This window comes from Lepidochelys olivacea (assembly GCF_965140295.1).
Source record: "Lepidochelys olivacea isolate rLepOli2 genome assembly, chromosome: 10".
Classification (NCBI taxonomy): Eukaryota; Metazoa; Chordata; order Testudines; family Cheloniidae; genus Lepidochelys; species Lepidochelys olivacea.
In genome coordinates this window covers 13,424,247-13,442,912 of record NC_140420.1, presented here as the reverse complement: position 1 = coordinate 13,442,912, position 18,666 = coordinate 13,424,247, and the positions used below count along the sequence as shown (strand labels likewise).

Here is an 18,666-nt window from a genome sequence, read left to right as displayed (position 1 = left end):
CTCCATGGCCCCCCTGTGCCACAACAACTAGCTGTCTGCATACAAAAACCAGGGCCGGCGTACGAGGGGCTAGCAAGCAGGGCAAGTGCCTTGGGCCCCATGCCACAGGGCCCCAGCGAAGCTAACTTGCTTAGGCTTTGGCTTCCGCCCCAGGTGGGAGGCCTCAAGGGCCCAGGCTTCAGCCCCATGCAGTGGGGCTTTGGCTTTCTGCCGTGGGCCCCAGAGAATATAATGCTGGCCACGGTTGGAGGACTCTCTGAAACCTGCTCACGGCCACGCAGGGGGCTCCAGATCCCGGGTTGAGAACCACGGATCTAGTCTAGTCCCCTGCACTCGTGGCAGGACTAAGTATGATCTAGACCATCCCTGACAGGTGTTTGTTTAACCTGCTCTTAAAAATCTCCAATGATGGAAATTCCACAACCTGCCTGGGCAATTTATTCCAGTGCTTAGCCACTCTGACAGGAAGTTTTTCCTAATGTCCAACCCAAACCGCCCTTTCTGCAATTTAAGCCCATTGCTTCTTGTCCTATCCTCAGAGGTTAAGGAGAACAATTTTTCTCCCTCCTCCTTGTAACAACCTTTTATGTACTTGAAAATTATTATCATGTCCCCTTTCAGTCTTCGCTTCTCCAGAATAAACAAACCCAATTTTTTCAATCTTTCCTTACAGGTCATGTTTTCTAGATCTTTAATCGTTTTTGTTGCTCTTCTCTGGACTTTCTCCTATTTGTCCACATCTTTCCTGAAATTGGAGCCCAGAACTGGACACAATACTCCAGTTAAGGCCGTATCAGCGCAGAGTAGAGCAGAATTACTTCTCGTGTCTTGCTTACAACTCCTGCTAATACATCCTAAATATCTGCTTTTTTGCAACAGTGTTACACTGTTGACTCATATTTAGCTTGTGATCCACTATGACCCCCAGATCCCTTTCTGCGGTACTCCTTCCTAGTTAGTCACTTCCCATTTTGTGTGTGCGCAACTGACTGCTCCTTCCTAAGTGGAGTACTTTGCATTTGTCCTTATTGAATTTCATCCTTTTAATTTCAGACCATTTCTCCAGTTTGTCCAGATCATTTTGAATTTTAATCCTATCCTCCAAAGCACTTGCAACCACTCCCAGCTTGGTATCATCCGCAAACTTTATAAGTGTACTCTCTATGCCATTATCTAAATCATTAATGAAAATGCTGAACAGAACTGATCCCTGCGGGACCTCACTCATTATGCCCTTCCGGCATGACTGTGAACCACTTATAACCACTCTCTGGGAATGATTTTCCAACCAGTTCTGCACCCACTTTACAGTAGCGCCATGTAGGTTGCATTTCCCTAGTCTATGAGGTGGTCATGTGAGACAGCATAAAAAGCCTTACTGAAGACAAAATATACCATATCTACCCCCTCACCTTCCCCCTCCTCCCCGCCCCCGCTTTCATCCACAAGGCTTGTCCCCATAGTGTGAGCCTGAGTCAGCTGACCAGGACTCTGACATTTACTGCAGCTTTTTTTTGCTGCCTAGCTGTACCCTGAGTGGCAGCTTGTGGATTAAAGCATCTGGCCCTTCGTCTTGGTGACTCCTCCCTGAGGCACAGCCTGAACTATTGATTCATTGCCAGTGAATTTAGGGGTGCACAAAGAAACAAGATATACATAAGCCATGAGCCCAAAAAACAAGGAGTGTAGATGTTAATGTGTCTGCAGCAAAACATGTTATACCACAAATAGAAAGAGCAGCTACTCCATCATGTAGTTACTAATCCTTCTAAAACAACAGTTGTACAACAGCTGCACAATATTCCTGCAGCAGGACATTTTGAGGTTAGGAAAACACTGGCATGGGTCCAAAAGCAGTTCATTGTGTCAGCTGCCACCAAGATACAGAAAACTGAATCCAAGTGCAGTGACTACATCTATAGGGACAGAAAATAACCAAGTGGTTTGCAGTTTAACATCTTGATGAAATGGAAAAAGTTGTGTGCTACTCCCTACTACTACGGGAGTGTAAGATGACATTCATCTGGTTCTCAATGTACGCTTTTGAAAGTCCGATTAAAAGGAGAAGACTATCACCCAACAATCTCTATATAGTAATATCTAAACCCATCTCTGATGACTCCAAGCCAGGACTGAATGTGACTTTGCTAGAGCCACCTTGAAATGGGAAGTAATTACTGTTGGAACAGCAAGGTGGGTGAGGTAATATCTTTTATTGGACCAATTTCTTCTGTTGGTCCAATAAGAGATATTATTTCACCTACCTTGTCTCTCTCATATCCTGAGACCAACACGGCTACAACAACATTGCAAACAAGTCTGAATAACACAGAGAATGAGAAATTATTATGCTCAAGGTTGGTAAGTCCATGGGAAATACTGTCATTACCATGAGAATGAATAATCGTTAAAGAGACCCAGGGGTTACAGTGGACAGAAAATTAAACACACGCTTGCAATGTGATATGGCTACAAAAAAGATCAATTCAATTTTGTGCCTCATAAGCAAAACATGGAGCCAGCATGGAGCCAGGGCTTGGGTCAGCCAGCGTGGCTGGGGTGGGCTGGCCGGAAGCCTGAAGCTTGGAGTGGTTTGGCCAGGGCAAAGGAAGTAGCAGGTGGTCCTGAGATGGAGAGTTGAAGCAGGTTTTTTCGGCATTAGGCGGCACTGAAGGTGCAAGTCTCTGAAGTCAGTGTCGAAGCAAAAAGTGGCCTGTCCAAACTTAAAATGGTCACTGTCTTATAGCAGTGCAGAATGTGAATTTATCGCCTATCTGGCAGTGTTCATTTAAGGTATCTGGAAATTGTCCTGATTTTTTCATCTGATCCCATGAATTTGACAGAATGGCCAGAATCATGTATGACTAAATTACAGTTCATCATGTTTCTAGTTTATCCCTACCCCAAAAAGGTTTCCATTAAAAAAAAAATACTCCCCCTTCATTTATTAAAAACAAAATATCCCCATTACACAATTTCCTTAATCTATGAGGCAACGCTGCTCTTTCAAGTCACTTTAAAGCACCAGTTTTTTAAGGGAACCCCCCAAGCAGTTCCTAATTACAATAGTTTTTTGCTTCTCCTAAATCAGTTGAAAGCATTTTTTTCCCAGAGGTTTATTCACATTCCACTCTAGATAATGAACTAACTGTGACACAATCTGATCAACTCTAGAGCAGTCTTTATGCAATTCCGGATAACATACAGCCTTCTGCATACATAGTATTTCCCTCTCATATGGGGAATTCCCTATCTTGTCCAGCGAGAAGTGTGCAATGAGACTCTGCTGTTCTATGTGTTAGAGTCAACATCAATCCAAAGGTGTCACAAATTCCCCAGCCTTTCAAATGTTACATAATTCAGTAACTGCATTCTGGGGACATAAGCAAATCACCACTCAATTGGAAAAGAAATCTGGATATAGAGATATGTTTAAGAATTTGCTCAAGCCTTCTTGGACCCTAGATGAAACTGTGTAGTTTATGGAGTGGCTGGGAATTTATGGAATCTTTATGACACACTCTGGTTTATATACTAGCTATCATCATATGTTTTATTATTTATGTATTTATGCCTAAAACTACATGATTCTTTAGCATTGTATCGTAGGTCCTATTTATTTTGACAGTTATGAGTACACTCAGTGCCTGGAATTTCATATTCTGCATAAACCATTTTCTTGCTATTATTCTAAGGAAGAAAACCTATCCCGAAGTTTTAACAATATTTGCACTGGAGTCTGAACATGGCTTTGTTTTGAACTTAATTTTCGTGACATCCGTATTATATATTACTAAATTTTAACGCCAGAAGCCACCATTATGGAAGTCTGACCTTCAGCATAACATAGGTCATAGATGGCCCATTCCTGCATTAAGCCCATAACTTCTAGTTGAGCTAGAGCAACCATGTCTTTTAGAAAGACATCATGCTTCACTGAAAGTAAAAACTGATTTAAATTTTATTACACAAAATACTAAGATTACAGTAAAAATAAATTTGCTGCTGTTTCCACAATCAGAGCATTAATTTATTTGTACTAAAACCTAATATGAATTATACCACCAATTAAAAAAGAATCTAAATATGCTCTAATTTGGTTTAACCGCAATCGTAAAAAGAACAACAACAAAAAAAACCAACAACAACAACAACAAAAGTTGAGTTAAACGTTCTTCTTCAGAGGTGCTTCAGAAAAGAGAGTGATCTCACTCTGTTCTTTTCTGTCTCTGGAGGGAGAGCCAGTGAAACAAGGTCACTGGTTGCTTTCCCACTCAACCCTATTGTGTTTGCAGAGAATAGCCCCACTGATGTCTTCCCTAAACAAATTTGCTATATCCTGAGAGAGGGAGGGAGCAGACTGGATGTTAAATTTCTGTCAAACCCAAATTACTCCGTGGGCTCTGGAGGGAAATATCTATCTGTATGTTTAGAGTTCCAAAGCATCTACTACTCCCATATCTAAAGTCCTAATACTAGATATTAAGCTAGATATTATTGGCCTCCTCTAGAAGCTCTCTAGGAGTCTGGTGGTAGGAGCCTGGTAACAAATCCCAGCTCACATACAGCTTGTCTTCTGAAAAGCAGAGTTATTTTGAGCTGAAACAAGTTTGGCACTGCTATTAACAGGCTTGGCCAAGGGCTAGGACCCCTTTGATTCTGCTGACAGAGCTAATGCCTTTGGTTAGCAAGGATTCTAGTTCTAGAGCTGGTTGCAGTACTATTGGAATTGACCAACAGTGTGACTGAAAAACACAAAAACTGCATTTTTACTTTTGTGGTTTGGGATATGCCCTGTTTCTCTGGTATTTCTTTTAAAAATGTTTTATAGTTCTCTAGATACACTCTAAATCACTCTGTTGGCCAGGTGCCATAAAAAAAGAATGATTTGCAGAGGAAGGTAAAATCTATTAGGGAACAGAGATGATCCTCCCCAGGAAAGTGTTTTGACACTAGACGTTATTTGGTGCGACACAGAGCATTTCAAAGCAGGGGGTGGGGTGTGGGGACTTCCAAAGTACTTTTTAGCAGTAGGTGATAAATGACATCTCAGGTAGGGATGGTTCATAGCTATATCCAGTTAGGAGATTAACTCATCTCCTTTTCAATTCGGATTGTATATGGAATCAATCTTGGCATCCCACTTGTTTTGGTTATATCTGAGTGATCACTGTATGGGTTCCATGGGCGCTGGATGAGGCCATGTGTGCAGATCCACATAACAGCACATTCCTAAATCAGGCACAATAGAAAGAACAGCTCTAGGACCAAGTGAGTTGCCAAGACAAAGCAAGTTTTGCCAGACATTTTAGTGCCATGGCAAATTAACCATCTCTCATCAATATCTCTTATTAGCACTCCCACGAGTTGCAACATCCTTTTCTTGGAACCAAGTAGCACTCAGAAAGGTGTGAATTTTTCCCCAACTCTGAAATCTTCTAAGTAATTAAAAGAAATAATCTCTAAATTCAGCCTTAAAACTGAATCCTCACTGATCACTATAAATGAAGAGTAGCCACATTAACAGGATAGCTTTGGAAACTAAGATCTGATCCATGTTACCAAATGAACACTATAACCCTCTGCCCTTTGAGTCCTTTTATATAATCTGGCATATTTTCTAGTCTGTCTTCCTATCCTTCGGTCTTCTTCTGTTTCCCAGACATCCTTCATCTGTTTCTCTACCTTCATTATTTGTTCCTCTCCCACCCCATGTTCTTATAATCTCTCCACCTCCCCACTGAGTCCACATTCTTTCCCCTCCACACTCCCTCAAATCTTTTCCCTGGTTTCCCTTTGATGGGAAACTGGCACTTGCAGATTATAGACATGCTGGGATCTTCAAACTGAAGAAACCAAGTTGGAGGGAGCTGACAAAGCCTCTATTTTGAGGGTGACGTGAAATGAGATAATCATGGGGAAGCAAGGGTTTCTTCTCCCCCTTTCCTCTTTTCACTGGCCAAGGAAAGGGGAGATGGAAAATAGTCTTCCCGCTCTTTAGGAAGGAGACTGGAAGGAAATGGCAGAAGCTTTGGTCTGCCCTCTGCTGGTTGCTTCTGGTCTCACACTAGTGAACAGAAAGCAATTCAAAGCGTCTGGTCTGCACGGGGGCTGGTAAACCCATCCAAAGGATCAGCCCATGAGATAAATACCTGGGTTTCCCCAACGTCCAGTTTTGGCATATTATTTGCAAGCTGACACTAGCTTATGACTTTTTCTTTGGAACTGATTTATATTGATACATGGCCATTGCATAAAACCCCACGTACCTGTATAATTATTAGGAGGATCCATAATTTCGAAGGACCCGCAAGTTCAGATAAAATAACTACCTGAAGTTTTTGGAAGCTAGAAATGGTTTGGTTAACTTTGTAAAAAATCTTCATGCCTCTCTATACTTCCTGATTTCATTCAGAATTAGAAGCATAAATATCAAAACACCAAAAGAAAAAAAAAATACTTTCATGAGCCTTTTACTGCATCTAAAACCAAGAACAGGAAATCTCATGAGAAAGTCTGTTCTTAGATTTACAGACTAATTTCTTGGTCAAACAGGACAAGAGATGTTCAGCTGCTGAGCTTTGGGATGTTTTTCCAAACTAAATATTTTGGTGGCTTCCCCATCACTAGCTCATATTATCAACAAATACTAAATATTGACCAACCTTCAAAGTTGTTACCTATTAGGGCACTAGTACACAGAAATTTTATACCTTATAAGATTCTATGACAATTAAAAACATGGTTAAAATGAAAAACAAAATTTACACAAAATTCAGATATGACAAAGGCTAGAAAATGTTCTGATCAGTTCTCTGTCATGCATGTTTTTTTTTATTTTTAGACCTGATAAACTAAGGATGCAAGCTGAGTCTTACCTTTCAATTTCCAGGCTTTTGTCAGGGCAGCAGTATGTCACATCTGATATTATTTAAATACAGGGTGTTTTTATTTTTAATATAACCAAATATTAGGAAACACTGTAATTAAAGTGTTCCTTACTAGTGTGACTTAAATTCCTTCAATTACAAGGAGGCATTGTCATCTGAAATCACTTTAAAGTGTTTTTGATCAACTAAGGAGTCTTTTAATGAACATCCTTATACTTACAAGGGATTTTCTTTTTGAAGTCAGCTGAAAAAATAAATCTGCTTTAGAGAATATTAAGGTTCATTTCCTGATGGATTTGTCCCTGTTGGCTCACACATGATCAATTAAATGACTAATGGATTGTACTTCCTGGGAATCCATCCAGTCAGAACTGATTTTACCTGGCTTGTCCTTCATCATCTTCCCATTTCATTTTGTGCCCCTTATCTATTTGTGAATGTAGTCACCTATCCTGCTTAGGCCTGCATTTATGACAGTGCTGATATGGCCATAGTCTAGGGCTTCCTGCCTTTCACCAGAGCAGATTCTCTGGTGATGTAAATTGTGATTTACACCACCTGAAGATTTAGACCATAACATTTAATATAGTGGTATCTCATCGTAGCATAGGATATTATGTTGCCAGGGCCCAGACTTCTCTAATTCCTCTGCCCCTCATTAGTAACAAACTTATAGTTCAATTTCTAGCACACTATGCCTAGCAGTACAGAACTTTCTGAAGGCAGGCAACCAACAGTGTTAATGAAGGATTGGAGGAGGAAGGGGACAAGCGAAAGCAGTTATTTCTACCACGGAAAGTCTAGCGCTGCTGTGCCATGCTGAGTATTATTTTCAATGGAAGTGTGATATTTTTATCATCAGGAGATAAAGTAACCAATCAACAATTACAACCTGCCCCACTCTGTGCATGCCTTATTCCCTCTTATAAACGTTATCCTTTCGTTAAATCATCTCACTTAGGAGTATGAGGCATGTCTTGGGGGAGACAGTCTCTACGTAAAAGAATAAATGGACACAAATCAGATGTCAAGAATTATAACATTCATAAACCAGTCGGAGAACACTTCAATCTCTCTGGTCACGCAATCACAGACATGAAGGTCGCTATCTTAAAACAAAAAAACTTCAAATCCAGACTCCAGCGAGAAACTGCTGAATTGGAATTCATTTGCAAATTGGATACTATTAATTTAGGCTTAAATAGAGACTGGGAGTGGCTAAGTCATTATGCAAGGTAGCCTGTGTCCTCTTGTTTTTTCCTACCCCCCCCCCAGATGTTCTGGTTTAACTTGGATTTAAACTTGGAGAGTGGTCAGTTTGGATGAGCTATTACCAGCAGGAGAGTGAGTTTGTGTGTGTATGGGGGTGGGGGGGATGTGAGAAAACCTGGATTTGTGCAGGAAATAGCCCAACTTGATTGCACATGCACATTGTGTAAAGAGTTGTCACTTTGGATGGGCTATCACCAGCAGGAGAGTGAATTTGTGTGGGGGGGTGGAGGGTGAGAAAACCTGGATTTGTGCTGGAAATGGCCCACCTGATGATCACTTTAGATAAGCTATTACCAGCAGGACAGTGGGGTGGGAGGAGGTATTGTTTCATATTCTCTGTGTATATATAAAGTCTGCTGCAGTTTCCACGGTATGCATCCGATGAAGTGAGCTGTAGCTCACGAAAGCTTATGCTCAGATAAATTGGTTAGTCTCTAAGGTGCCACAAGTACTCCTTTTCTTTTTACCATCAAAGAAGGAACTCTAGCTTGTGGGCTGAGTGCTACTTCCATTTTATTTTCAAATTACCCCATAAAGGTTGCTCCTGAACTAGGGTCTTCTATATAAAGAAGTACTAACAAAACATAAAAATCAACTCTTGTTTCTTTCCTTCCCTTATCATCTTTCTTTCTTTTCTTTCAGTATCATTTGAAATAGGTTGACCCATCTCTGGTAAGAATATATTATTTATTCTGTCCCGTATAGTAGAACAGCTAAACAAAAGAACTAATAATCTTGGAATATGCAAACAATCTCCTCTCTCCTAAAAATAACAACTTAAATGTTCCCATGCATCTCTAGCATATAGATCTGTATATGAATCTCTCACTGAAGGTTTTCTAATATTTTCCTCTGAATTCCCTTAACTTGTCAAAAAAACCTTCACTATAACAACTTGGTGTTGATTTCTCTTAGTGAATTCAGAAGCCAATGTGGTGTTGTGTAATGTTAGGAATAGTCTGTAGCTAATGAACTGAAATAACAGTCTCAGCCCTCAGTGAGGATGTGAAGTTCCACTTGTTCCATAGGAGATTCACCGTGTACTCAGACAGTTAGGCTTCCATCCCATTTACCAACTATTTTATCTCTGGTAGGTCATATTACCAAGAAGGGTCAAAACATACCCACAACATTCTCCTTTGTTTATTTCAAATTTCATACAACTCTTGTATCTGTGCTACTGCCTTGTCTTCCACCATATTACTTTCTTCAGAAAATGAGTGTAGGTATTACAAAACACAAGGACTAAAATCCTGGCCCTATTGAAGTCAGTGAGAGTTTTGCCATTGACTTAAATGGGGCCAGGATTTCATTCTAGATTCTCTTGAGAATACAAAACAAAAGCATGTTCCTTTGCGACAAATTTAAATTCAGGTTGATTTGTTGCCCATCTCTAGGGGTTTAGGAAGTTTCCCAAATGAATAAAAATCAGGCAGATTATTCTATAATTTATATTACTGCAGGAGAGCTAACTGGAATTCAAGGTTGGAAACCTACATCAACATGTTTGCTCTGCAGTTCAGCATCTTACAACCTCTTTCTGTCAAGCTTACTAGACACAAGTCAGTGGTTTATGCACTAATTCCCTGGATATCCTACTGCGGTATATATCCACAGGACTCCATCTTTTTATTACCTGACCGAACTGTGTATCAACTGTACTTTGACAGCTTCAAAGGTAATTTAGTATTGGGTCAAGTGAAACTCTTGTAGTCAAATTTATTTAACTCCAAAGAAAAAATACTCTCAGAAGGTGACATAATGTACCACCTAAGTAAGCAAAAATCAACAAAGATAATACTAGAATATTAACCAAAAAACCCACAGCTTGTTCCTTTGCTTTCCAATCCTGAAAACCATTATCTCCATATCCACCACTAATACACACACATTCCACAGTACAGTTGAAACAGATGGTAGCTAGCTGCCAATCAAACTGCAGTTCAAAACAATGGTGAAGTATCCCAGCTGTTTTCCAGACTGAAAATATTATTGTCATTTTGCTGTCACTCCATGATGAAGTTTATGTAACAAAAATGCACATGTCCCCCAGTCTGGAATGCAATTAATTTCCTCCTGCCCCACTGAGAGTTGTAATACGTTGTAAGTAACCATTCAGACTATCTGATAATTTCAGTATTAAGCACTACCAGAAATAGAAAACTGGGGCTATTCCAAGTGATAACCTATTCTTTGTAACATGCAAATCTGGAGTTTTTAGAGGTGTAGCGTAGCTTGCAGTTTGGAAAAAAAACAAACACTCCTTTCCTGTTTATCCATAATGTCTAATTGGCTGAAGCATGCTATGAAAGTTTCATTGCATTTCTTTTTATTGTAAGCACTGACTTTGTTTTATGCTGGAATTTTACATACAAATAGGCTAGTAAAATATAGTAAATAACTATCTGCAGTCTGATACCAATCACTTAACTTGTCATGTAATTATAAACCTTTGGTATGCAACTATAAGGCTTCGTACTTTACGAAGTTTAAAACAAAGTTTCGTGCATCTAATTTATAACTGCTAAATGTCATAGATTGCTTTGGGTGAAATTAAGTAATATTGCATGATCTCAAATCATTTAATGTAATTTCATTACATAGAGAGTAAAAGCAACGGTCTCTCTTTTAAACAACAAGTTCTCCCAATGAAATCTCTTTAGCAACTTTTGTTAGCAAGATCGCAACAATCCTTTGAAAGTGCAGTATTCTAGGAATATTTCTACTTAGACTGTAAGATCTTCAGGGTGGGGACTGCCTTTTTCTTTAGGGTTGCCAACTTTCTAATCGCACAAAACCGAACACCCTTGCTCTGCCCCTTGCCCCCCTTCCCTGAGGTGCTGCCCGTGCCCCACCCCTTCTCTGAAGTCCCACCCCCACTCACTCTATAATGCCTCACTCTGTCACTCGCTCTCCCTCACCCTCACTCACTTTCACCAGGCTGGGGCAGGGGTACGGGAGGAGGTGAGGGCTCCGCTGGAGGTGTGGGCTCCAGAATAGGGCCAGAAATGAGGGATTCACGGTGTAGGAGGGGGTTCTGAGCTGGGGCAGGGGGTTGGGAGGGGATGAGGGCTCCGGCTAGAGGTGCGGGCTCCGGGATGGGACCAGAAATTAGGGATTCAGGGTGCGGGAGGGGGCTCAGGGCTGGGGGTTGGGGTGAGGGCTCTGGCTGGGGTTGAGAGCTCTGGGGTGAGACTGAGGATGAGGGATTTGGGGTGCAGAAGAGGGCACAAGGCTGGGGCAGAGGGTTGGGTGTGGGGTGCAGGCTCTGGGAGGGAGTTTGGGTGCAGGAGGTGGCTCAGGGCTGGGGCAGAGGGTTGGGGTGCAGGCTCTGGGAGGGAGTTAGTGTGCGGGAGGGGGTTCCGACCTGGGGTAGGGGGTTGGGGTGTGGGCTCTGGCTGGGCGGTGCTTACCTCAGGTGGCTCCCGGTCAGTGGCGCAGCTGGACTAAGGCAGGCTCCCTGCCTGCCCAGGCTCCACACAGTTCCCAGAAGCGGCCAGCATGTCTGGCTCCTAGGCACAGGAGGCTCTGTGCGCTGCCCGCCCCCACAGGTGCCCCCTCCGCAGCTCCCATTGGCTGTGGTTCCCAGCCAATGGGAGCTGCAGAGACGGTGCTCGCAGCAGGGGCAATGTGCGGAGCCACCCTGTCTCCTGCGCCTAGGAGTCGGACATGCTGGCTGCTTCTGGGAGCTGCAGGAAGCCTGCCTTAGCCCTGGTTAAGATATTGTTTACAGATTACTTTTCCTAGGGAGCTTTATATAGATTTTAGGGTTCTTACCTAGTTAAATACTCCAGTGCCAACTCAGCTCCTGATGGTTTTTTGGGCTCTTCTTTCTTAACAGCAATTCCAGCTTCCCGCATCAGTTTCTTTTCTTCCTTCTTACGCTCTTTCTTTAGTTTTCTTTCCAATGTCCTCCTTTCCTCTGTGGTAAGTTCCTCCGCCTCCTCCTCCTCCACCTTTTTTGTTCTCTGAAACAAAATACAAGCGTATCTTTAACTGAAGAGCTCATGAAATAATTCACACTAGAAACCTCAGTGCTCATACACTGCAGGGAATACTGTTGTGGCTAAGAGTTCATGTCATAGGGAACATTTACGCAGTGGGTCTTCTCTTCTGAGTTGGGGAAGGAAGGATCACATACAAGTTTCCTTTCCTCTATTCCTTAGAGGAAATCGTCAGGTTGAAAAAATCCTGTGGAGAAAGGTTTGCATGTGACAAAGTACGGAAGAGGGAAAGTGTGCATATAAGATACTTTAGGGGTCAGCAAAATCCTAACATATAGAGGGATTCACATAACTGAGTGAAGATGGGGAAAAGGAGAAGCGGAGAAGCTCATTGTGGACATCTGGGGAAGTCTGCACAGAAGTTGAGTGTTTCCTGATGTCTTTGTCAATTCTCCATTCTAGGGGTTCTTAAGCTAGGGTACACAAAGGCTTCTGTGATAGCCTCCAAAATCCCCAAGCAAGGAAAACCACAACGAAGACAGGATCTTAGGACGGGGAGTGACCTACATGAAGCTCTCTAGACACATAAATAATTTGCTGCATGAAACAGAGAACCATTACTCTGTCCTTTACGATTCAGCTGCGGGAAGAAAGGGCAGAGCCAGGATTCTTGACCAAACTTACTTTCAGAAATGTCATGTCACTGGGAATTTAAAAATGCACACAAAAGAAACTCTCAAACATTCTGAACGTCTCTCAAAACTCTCTGGCTCATACCTAGGTATCACTGCATGTTCATTAAAAGTCTGGTGTATCCAAGTAGTGTACATCTTAACTCTTAATAGACAAGACAGCTTTTCAATATTTTGCTACAGTAGTTTATTCCCAATCACCAATAACAAAGCACGTTTCTAAAGTATGGTCCTGTGACAGACTCGGGTAGGCCTGTACCCAGTTATGTCACACATTTTGTTTTCTGGCTTTCATTTTGTATCTGAGCATACTTGATGTTTTATGTTGCGAGCCAGTTTAAACAATATATGTGTACCCTGGTTGTGATGGTTAACAAGGTCCTATGGCGGACAGGGGTGCTTCTAAATCAGGAAGAATCATCAACAAGGACTAGTCAGGACTTCAGACTTGCTAATGACTTTTATCCACTAGCCCACTACCTATGAAACAGTAGTATTGTGCACATGAACCCAGCATGACTGGGGTATGGGGTTTCACATGGGGACTTCATGGCTGTGTTTATAAGCAAGGAGGTTTCTGGATAGAAGAGGCTGACCACCACCAACAGCAAGACGGACTTGATACAGGGGAGACAGGGGAGTTTCTGCCTAGTCTGAACACGGACAGTCCTCAAACGAGAGATGAGATCTATCTAACAGGTGGGGATTGCATTCAGTTGTTTGTTGTTTTGCCTAGATCCCTGGGCGGCGGGTGAAGCATCCCCTCGAGGAGTCTAGCTCCTTGTCCTGTCTCTTCTGCCCCAGGCCCCACCCCCGGCTTCACCCCAAGCCTGCCCGCTCGTCACGGGTGTCCCTCCTCTCCTTCCCGCTGCTTGGCCCCCCCCCACCACTCGCCATTCCCTCCTCCCCCAAGTTTGACCCCCTCACCACCTGCCACCCACCTCTCCTTCCCCCCTCCTCCCTGCTCAGCCCCCCTGCCGCCACTTGCATCCCACCTCTTCTTCTCCCTGGTAGACTCCCATCTCGCCGCATCCCTCCTCCCACCACCCATGGCAAGCAGTGGATGGCGGGGAGGAGGGACCATTGAGCGGCAGCGGAGGGTCCCAGTGGGGAGGAGGGACTGGCAACCAGAAGCGGGAGGTAGGGGGAGGAGGAACTGGCAAGTGGCAGCAGGGACCACCAGAGAGAGGTGGAGAGGAGCAGCCAGGTGGAGAAAGCTGAGCTTTTATATGCGCCATGCAGGTTACAAGGCAGCTCAGGACGTGGTATCTGCTACTCAGCTTTCTGGATTCGTCAGTAATCTCCCTGGGGAGTCCAAGGGTCCCAGGAAGCTGAGTGGCAGATAACACCTCCTCAGCCGCTCAGGAACCTGCATGGCACATAATAAATAAGCAAAAACATCCTGTAGAAGCCCACTCCCAGCAGGGAGGGGAAAAGGCAGGGCCACCATGGCCCACCATGGTGCCTGTGCCAGGGGAGGCTTAGCCTCTCCTGGCCTATTATATCCGCCGCCCCTGCCTAGATCTGTAACTTTCTTGAGTTGTCAAAAGTAAAGTGTGTGTATTTAAGAAGTCCATTTGCAAAGTGTGTGTTCCTTGCTAGAAAGGTGTCCCCAAAGACTTAGACTATGAACCAGAGTTCCCGCAGGGGTAGAACCCTGGGGTGAGTGTGTATAAGCAACTGAGGAAGTTGGGGGAAGGGAGGCTCTGTACTGGTTCCAGAGCTTGGGGCAGTTGGACTCCAGAGTCCCATATCCCAAGAAAGGGGCCAGACAGTGAGTCTGCATCCTGAGAATGTTCCTGATAGGCCGGAACTAGATACTGTGCCTGGACTCTGCCCAGGCCCAGCTGGCTCAAAAACATTTGGGATTCAATGGTTAAGTCTGGTGACCATCCGGTAGGGTACTCAGCCAAGTCTGTAACAGGCTCCATAATACCCCCTTTAGCTTTGAGAAGGCATTTATAACAAGAGATCAAATTTGTTAAAAATGAATCCCCCATGAGGAGGATTTCAGTTGCATACCTACAGTCTCAAAGTACCTACAGTACCATACTTGCAAAGGGAAAAAAATAATTCCAAGGGACATTATTATATCTATATACCATAGCATACGGAGCACACGGAAGCCAAACTGAACATATCCACCAACAATATAACTAACCATTCTCTGTGCCTCCTTTTCACCTATTATGAGTATAAGGCACCCGAGACTGAAACCAGAATTGCACAAAAAGATAACCGATTACAATAAAAGGCTGGTTAAATGACACGTCCCTATTAAGGGCCAAACCCTTAATGTGTCAATCAGTGAATGTTTGTGAAGTGCTTTAAAATGAAAATCACAATGTAAAAGCTAACTAATAATAACTTGTTATTTTTACATGCAGAGAGAAGGAGATGTTAGATAAAACAATACCTGTATGCAACCTGATTTGCCAAAGACACCTGCTGAGAACTAAATATTTTTCTGTCTGGATTCACATATCACCCAAGTTTACTCTGACTCATCTCCCCAACCTGGTGCTTTCAAAGACTAAACTGATCTGAACAAGACAGAGACAGAAAACAGATATTTGAATAAATGAGGGAAAGTCTAAGAAAGGACATTTGCTTTGTTTTCTAAAACATTTTATTGAGCAGAGGTTGCATGCACAAACACTTAGAAAAATCAAGCAACGTGAGTAAGCACTGCATTTGTACTGAAGAGGTTTTGTAACTCATACTGAAAAGAATTAGTATCTAGGATGAAGGTAATTATTTTCCAGGAAGCGAAGTTTTCACTTGATAAGCTGCTGTAGTATTTACTGAAATAACAATCTAGCCATGCAAAATCCAGGAAAAAGTGTGGAGTCATTCCTAAGATGTTTATGAAAGATTATTATAGCAACTGTCCAATAGAGGACACACTATGTTTAATCTTCTTTTAAAAATAATGTAATGAACGTGTTTTCTTTTCTCATTGAGACATGAAGCTTTCAAATAAAGTGACTGTGGCACATCATTAGAATAGTTCTGAGAAAGAGGCCTCTTGGATCCGCATACTTACAGTAAATGTGTATCTCTCCATCTTCCCTTCTCCCACACATTCCGCACATTATCAGAAAGCTTTTTATCCCTCTCCCTCTTGCTCCCGTAAAACAACACAAGTTGCTGTATCCATGTAATTAGGTCTAAATACAAAATCCCAATCGCTGACATTTGTTTCAAGCACAACAATTTTTGCTCTTCAGTGCCATCTGAAACAAAAGCACTGTTCTCCCTTTAGACTGGAATTTATCCTGTGTTAAGAGAGTCCGAGTTTATACATCAAGGTACCTTCTGGCAGAACAACCTATAATCCATTCTGATTAAAACATGATCCACCCAGGCTGCTGTTCGAAGTTCCCAACACATTCACTATGAACATGCTAGGAATTTTATAATTCACAGAATCTTTCTAATTACACTGAGCTTTAACCCTTTCATACTAGCTTCATCGGTTTTTATAAATATATTTACTGTGGAAGCCAGGAGTTTCAGCCTTGCTAATGAAATTTGTATGCAATCTAGCTGCATACTGTACATTAGATTTAAGTATCTAAGAATGAGTGCAAGCCACAAAATCACAGACCAACATTTTCAAATGAATTTCAAAGAGCATCCCTCCCCTCAGCCGCATCAATACCCCTACTGCCTGCCCCCAACACTGCCACCACTAAGCTCACTGCCCCCCTCCAGCCCCACCAATACCCCACAGCCATCTCCTTCCCTCGCAAATAATGCCCCCATTCAATCTCCCTGTTGAGTACAAAGCATCCAAGACAAAAACCAGAACTGCATGCACAGATAACCTATTATTATAAAACGCTGGCTGGACTACACTTCCTTGGTGCCAAAGCCTTAATATGTCATTCAATGAATGTTTGTGAAATGCTTTAAAATGAAAATCACAGTGTCAAGGCTAAGTATCATTATTATTATTTACATGCAAAGGGAAGGATATGTTAGATAATATAATACCTGTATGCAACCTGATTTGCCAAAGACACCTGCTAAAAGCTAAACATTTGTTCTGTCTGGCTACACATACCATCCAAATTTACTCTGACACATCTCCCTAATCTGGTGCTTTCAAAGACCAAACTGATCTCAACAAGACAGAGTGGCTGGAGCTGTTCATCTGTCCCTGAACACCCCCATCCACTCCTTCCTTGCTGCAGCCAAGGCCCAGGGAAGAATGAGTCATGACCCCCTCCCTGAAATAATACCTGCCCCCAACCTTGGACCTGCCTCTGCCTCATGCTGTCCAGGCTCTGTGACATTGCCAAGGCCCCACATTTCAATTCTCCCTCCTCCCTCATTATCATAAGCAGAAGCAGAGCAGAGGTCACCTACAATACAAGAATCTTGGGCATCACCCACAGATGCACATCAGTCTCTCTCAGTGACTTGGGGCAGGGCTGATGCGCATGTGTGGCTGACACAAAGCATTCTGGGTAATGTAGTTTTTATATGGGAGAAAATATTATTAAGTCGGGAGTTTTTTGGTTGCAAATGGGGTGGGAGGGTTGGATGGGGCAGGAGTCCTGGGGGGGGGGGGCTGTCAGGGGGCGAGAAGCTGGGGGCCGGGGTTGATGGGGGGACCATCCACGCCCCCTCCCCTAACTGGCCCTCCATACAATTTTTGAAACCCAATGCGGCCCTCAGGCCAAAAAGTTTGCCTGCCCCTGTTTCAGGACACCACTGAGGAACATTGGTTGGGCAGTGTGTGGAAACTCACACGGTACACTGTTTGTGCCACGGTACCCAGTGTAACAGCAGCTTGGAACTCAGCAAATCACATAAGGCCATCTACAAGGGTTGGCATTAAACCACTTCCACTCACCAAAAACAACAAAGAGAGAAAAACATTAAAATCATACATGAATGTTTCCTATTTGGTATAACTTTCCATCCTATGCTCAAGCCAGTCAGACTTGGGCTGTAGTGGTCTGTCAGGGAGAATCAGTTTCAGAAGTCCTCAGCTGAGGAAGCCCTGCTGCTTATGAGAGCGTATAAAACCAGGAACCAACAACAAGAGCCTCCTAGTAGATCTCAGCTAAAACCCCACCATACAATCTATCCAACAGCTAGATGGCAGATCGTTCAGCGCTTCAACGATTATCACCAGCACCTTAAACTGCACTCAGAAATGAAAAGGAAACAATGGGAAGACTTGAAGAGTTATATGCTCATAGTGGCTATTTAGGGGTTGAATAAAAAACTGTGTCAACAGGAACAACCGCAGATTTACAGCTGTAAAGCGGAAGGAAGTTGAAGTGGTTGTCTGTTCATATGCCCATCACTCCAGAGCCCTGTTACACTTCCATCAAAAACTAATGGCTGGAAGACCTGGCCAGTAAGATGAATATAATACAGTAAACTCAATGCAATTATTATAAAGCTACAAGTATGATTAATTCTGTCATGTCTCCCCATAACAAGAAATATATATTTGAAGAATAACCGGCAGAAAGATGTACAGTAGGTTACAGTTTTGTTTCTCATATTTCCATAGTATAAAGGAGAGGGTGCATTTTAAGATTAGCTGAACATATGGTTTTAGGTACAAGAGACTGTACTGGACTACATGGCAAACTGAAAGTGGTTTTGTTTTTAACTAGATTTTTTTCTCATTACCTGCTTTCCAGAATGACCATTGATCTAAATCTCAGGCCACCTGACACTTAGATAATACTCAGGACATTATTCTAAAGGCCCATGATCCTTGCTCACCTGCTTCAGGATTCCCACCTTTACACTGTCACTGTTGTGTGATGGCAACAAAATGGAGTTTATTAAACTTGTGATCTCTGAAGAAAAGACTGTGGCAGGGGAACCTAATTTTTT

The 18,666-nt window shown here is 42.7% G+C and overlaps 1 protein-coding gene across 1 annotated transcript in view; it reads right to left on the bottom strand.

Annotated features, from left to right (window-relative positions):
* The window catches only part of CHLSN (cholesin), a 191,226-nt gene that overhangs the window by 25,300 nt on the left and 147,260 nt on the right, over positions 1 to 18,666 (bottom strand). The window contains exon 3 of the mRNA XM_084641808.1: positions 11,940 to 12,130. Within this exon, the coding sequence (XP_084497934.1) occupies positions 11,940 to 12,130 (191 nt within the window). The remainder of the gene's footprint in view (positions 1 to 11,939; positions 12,131 to 18,666) is intronic.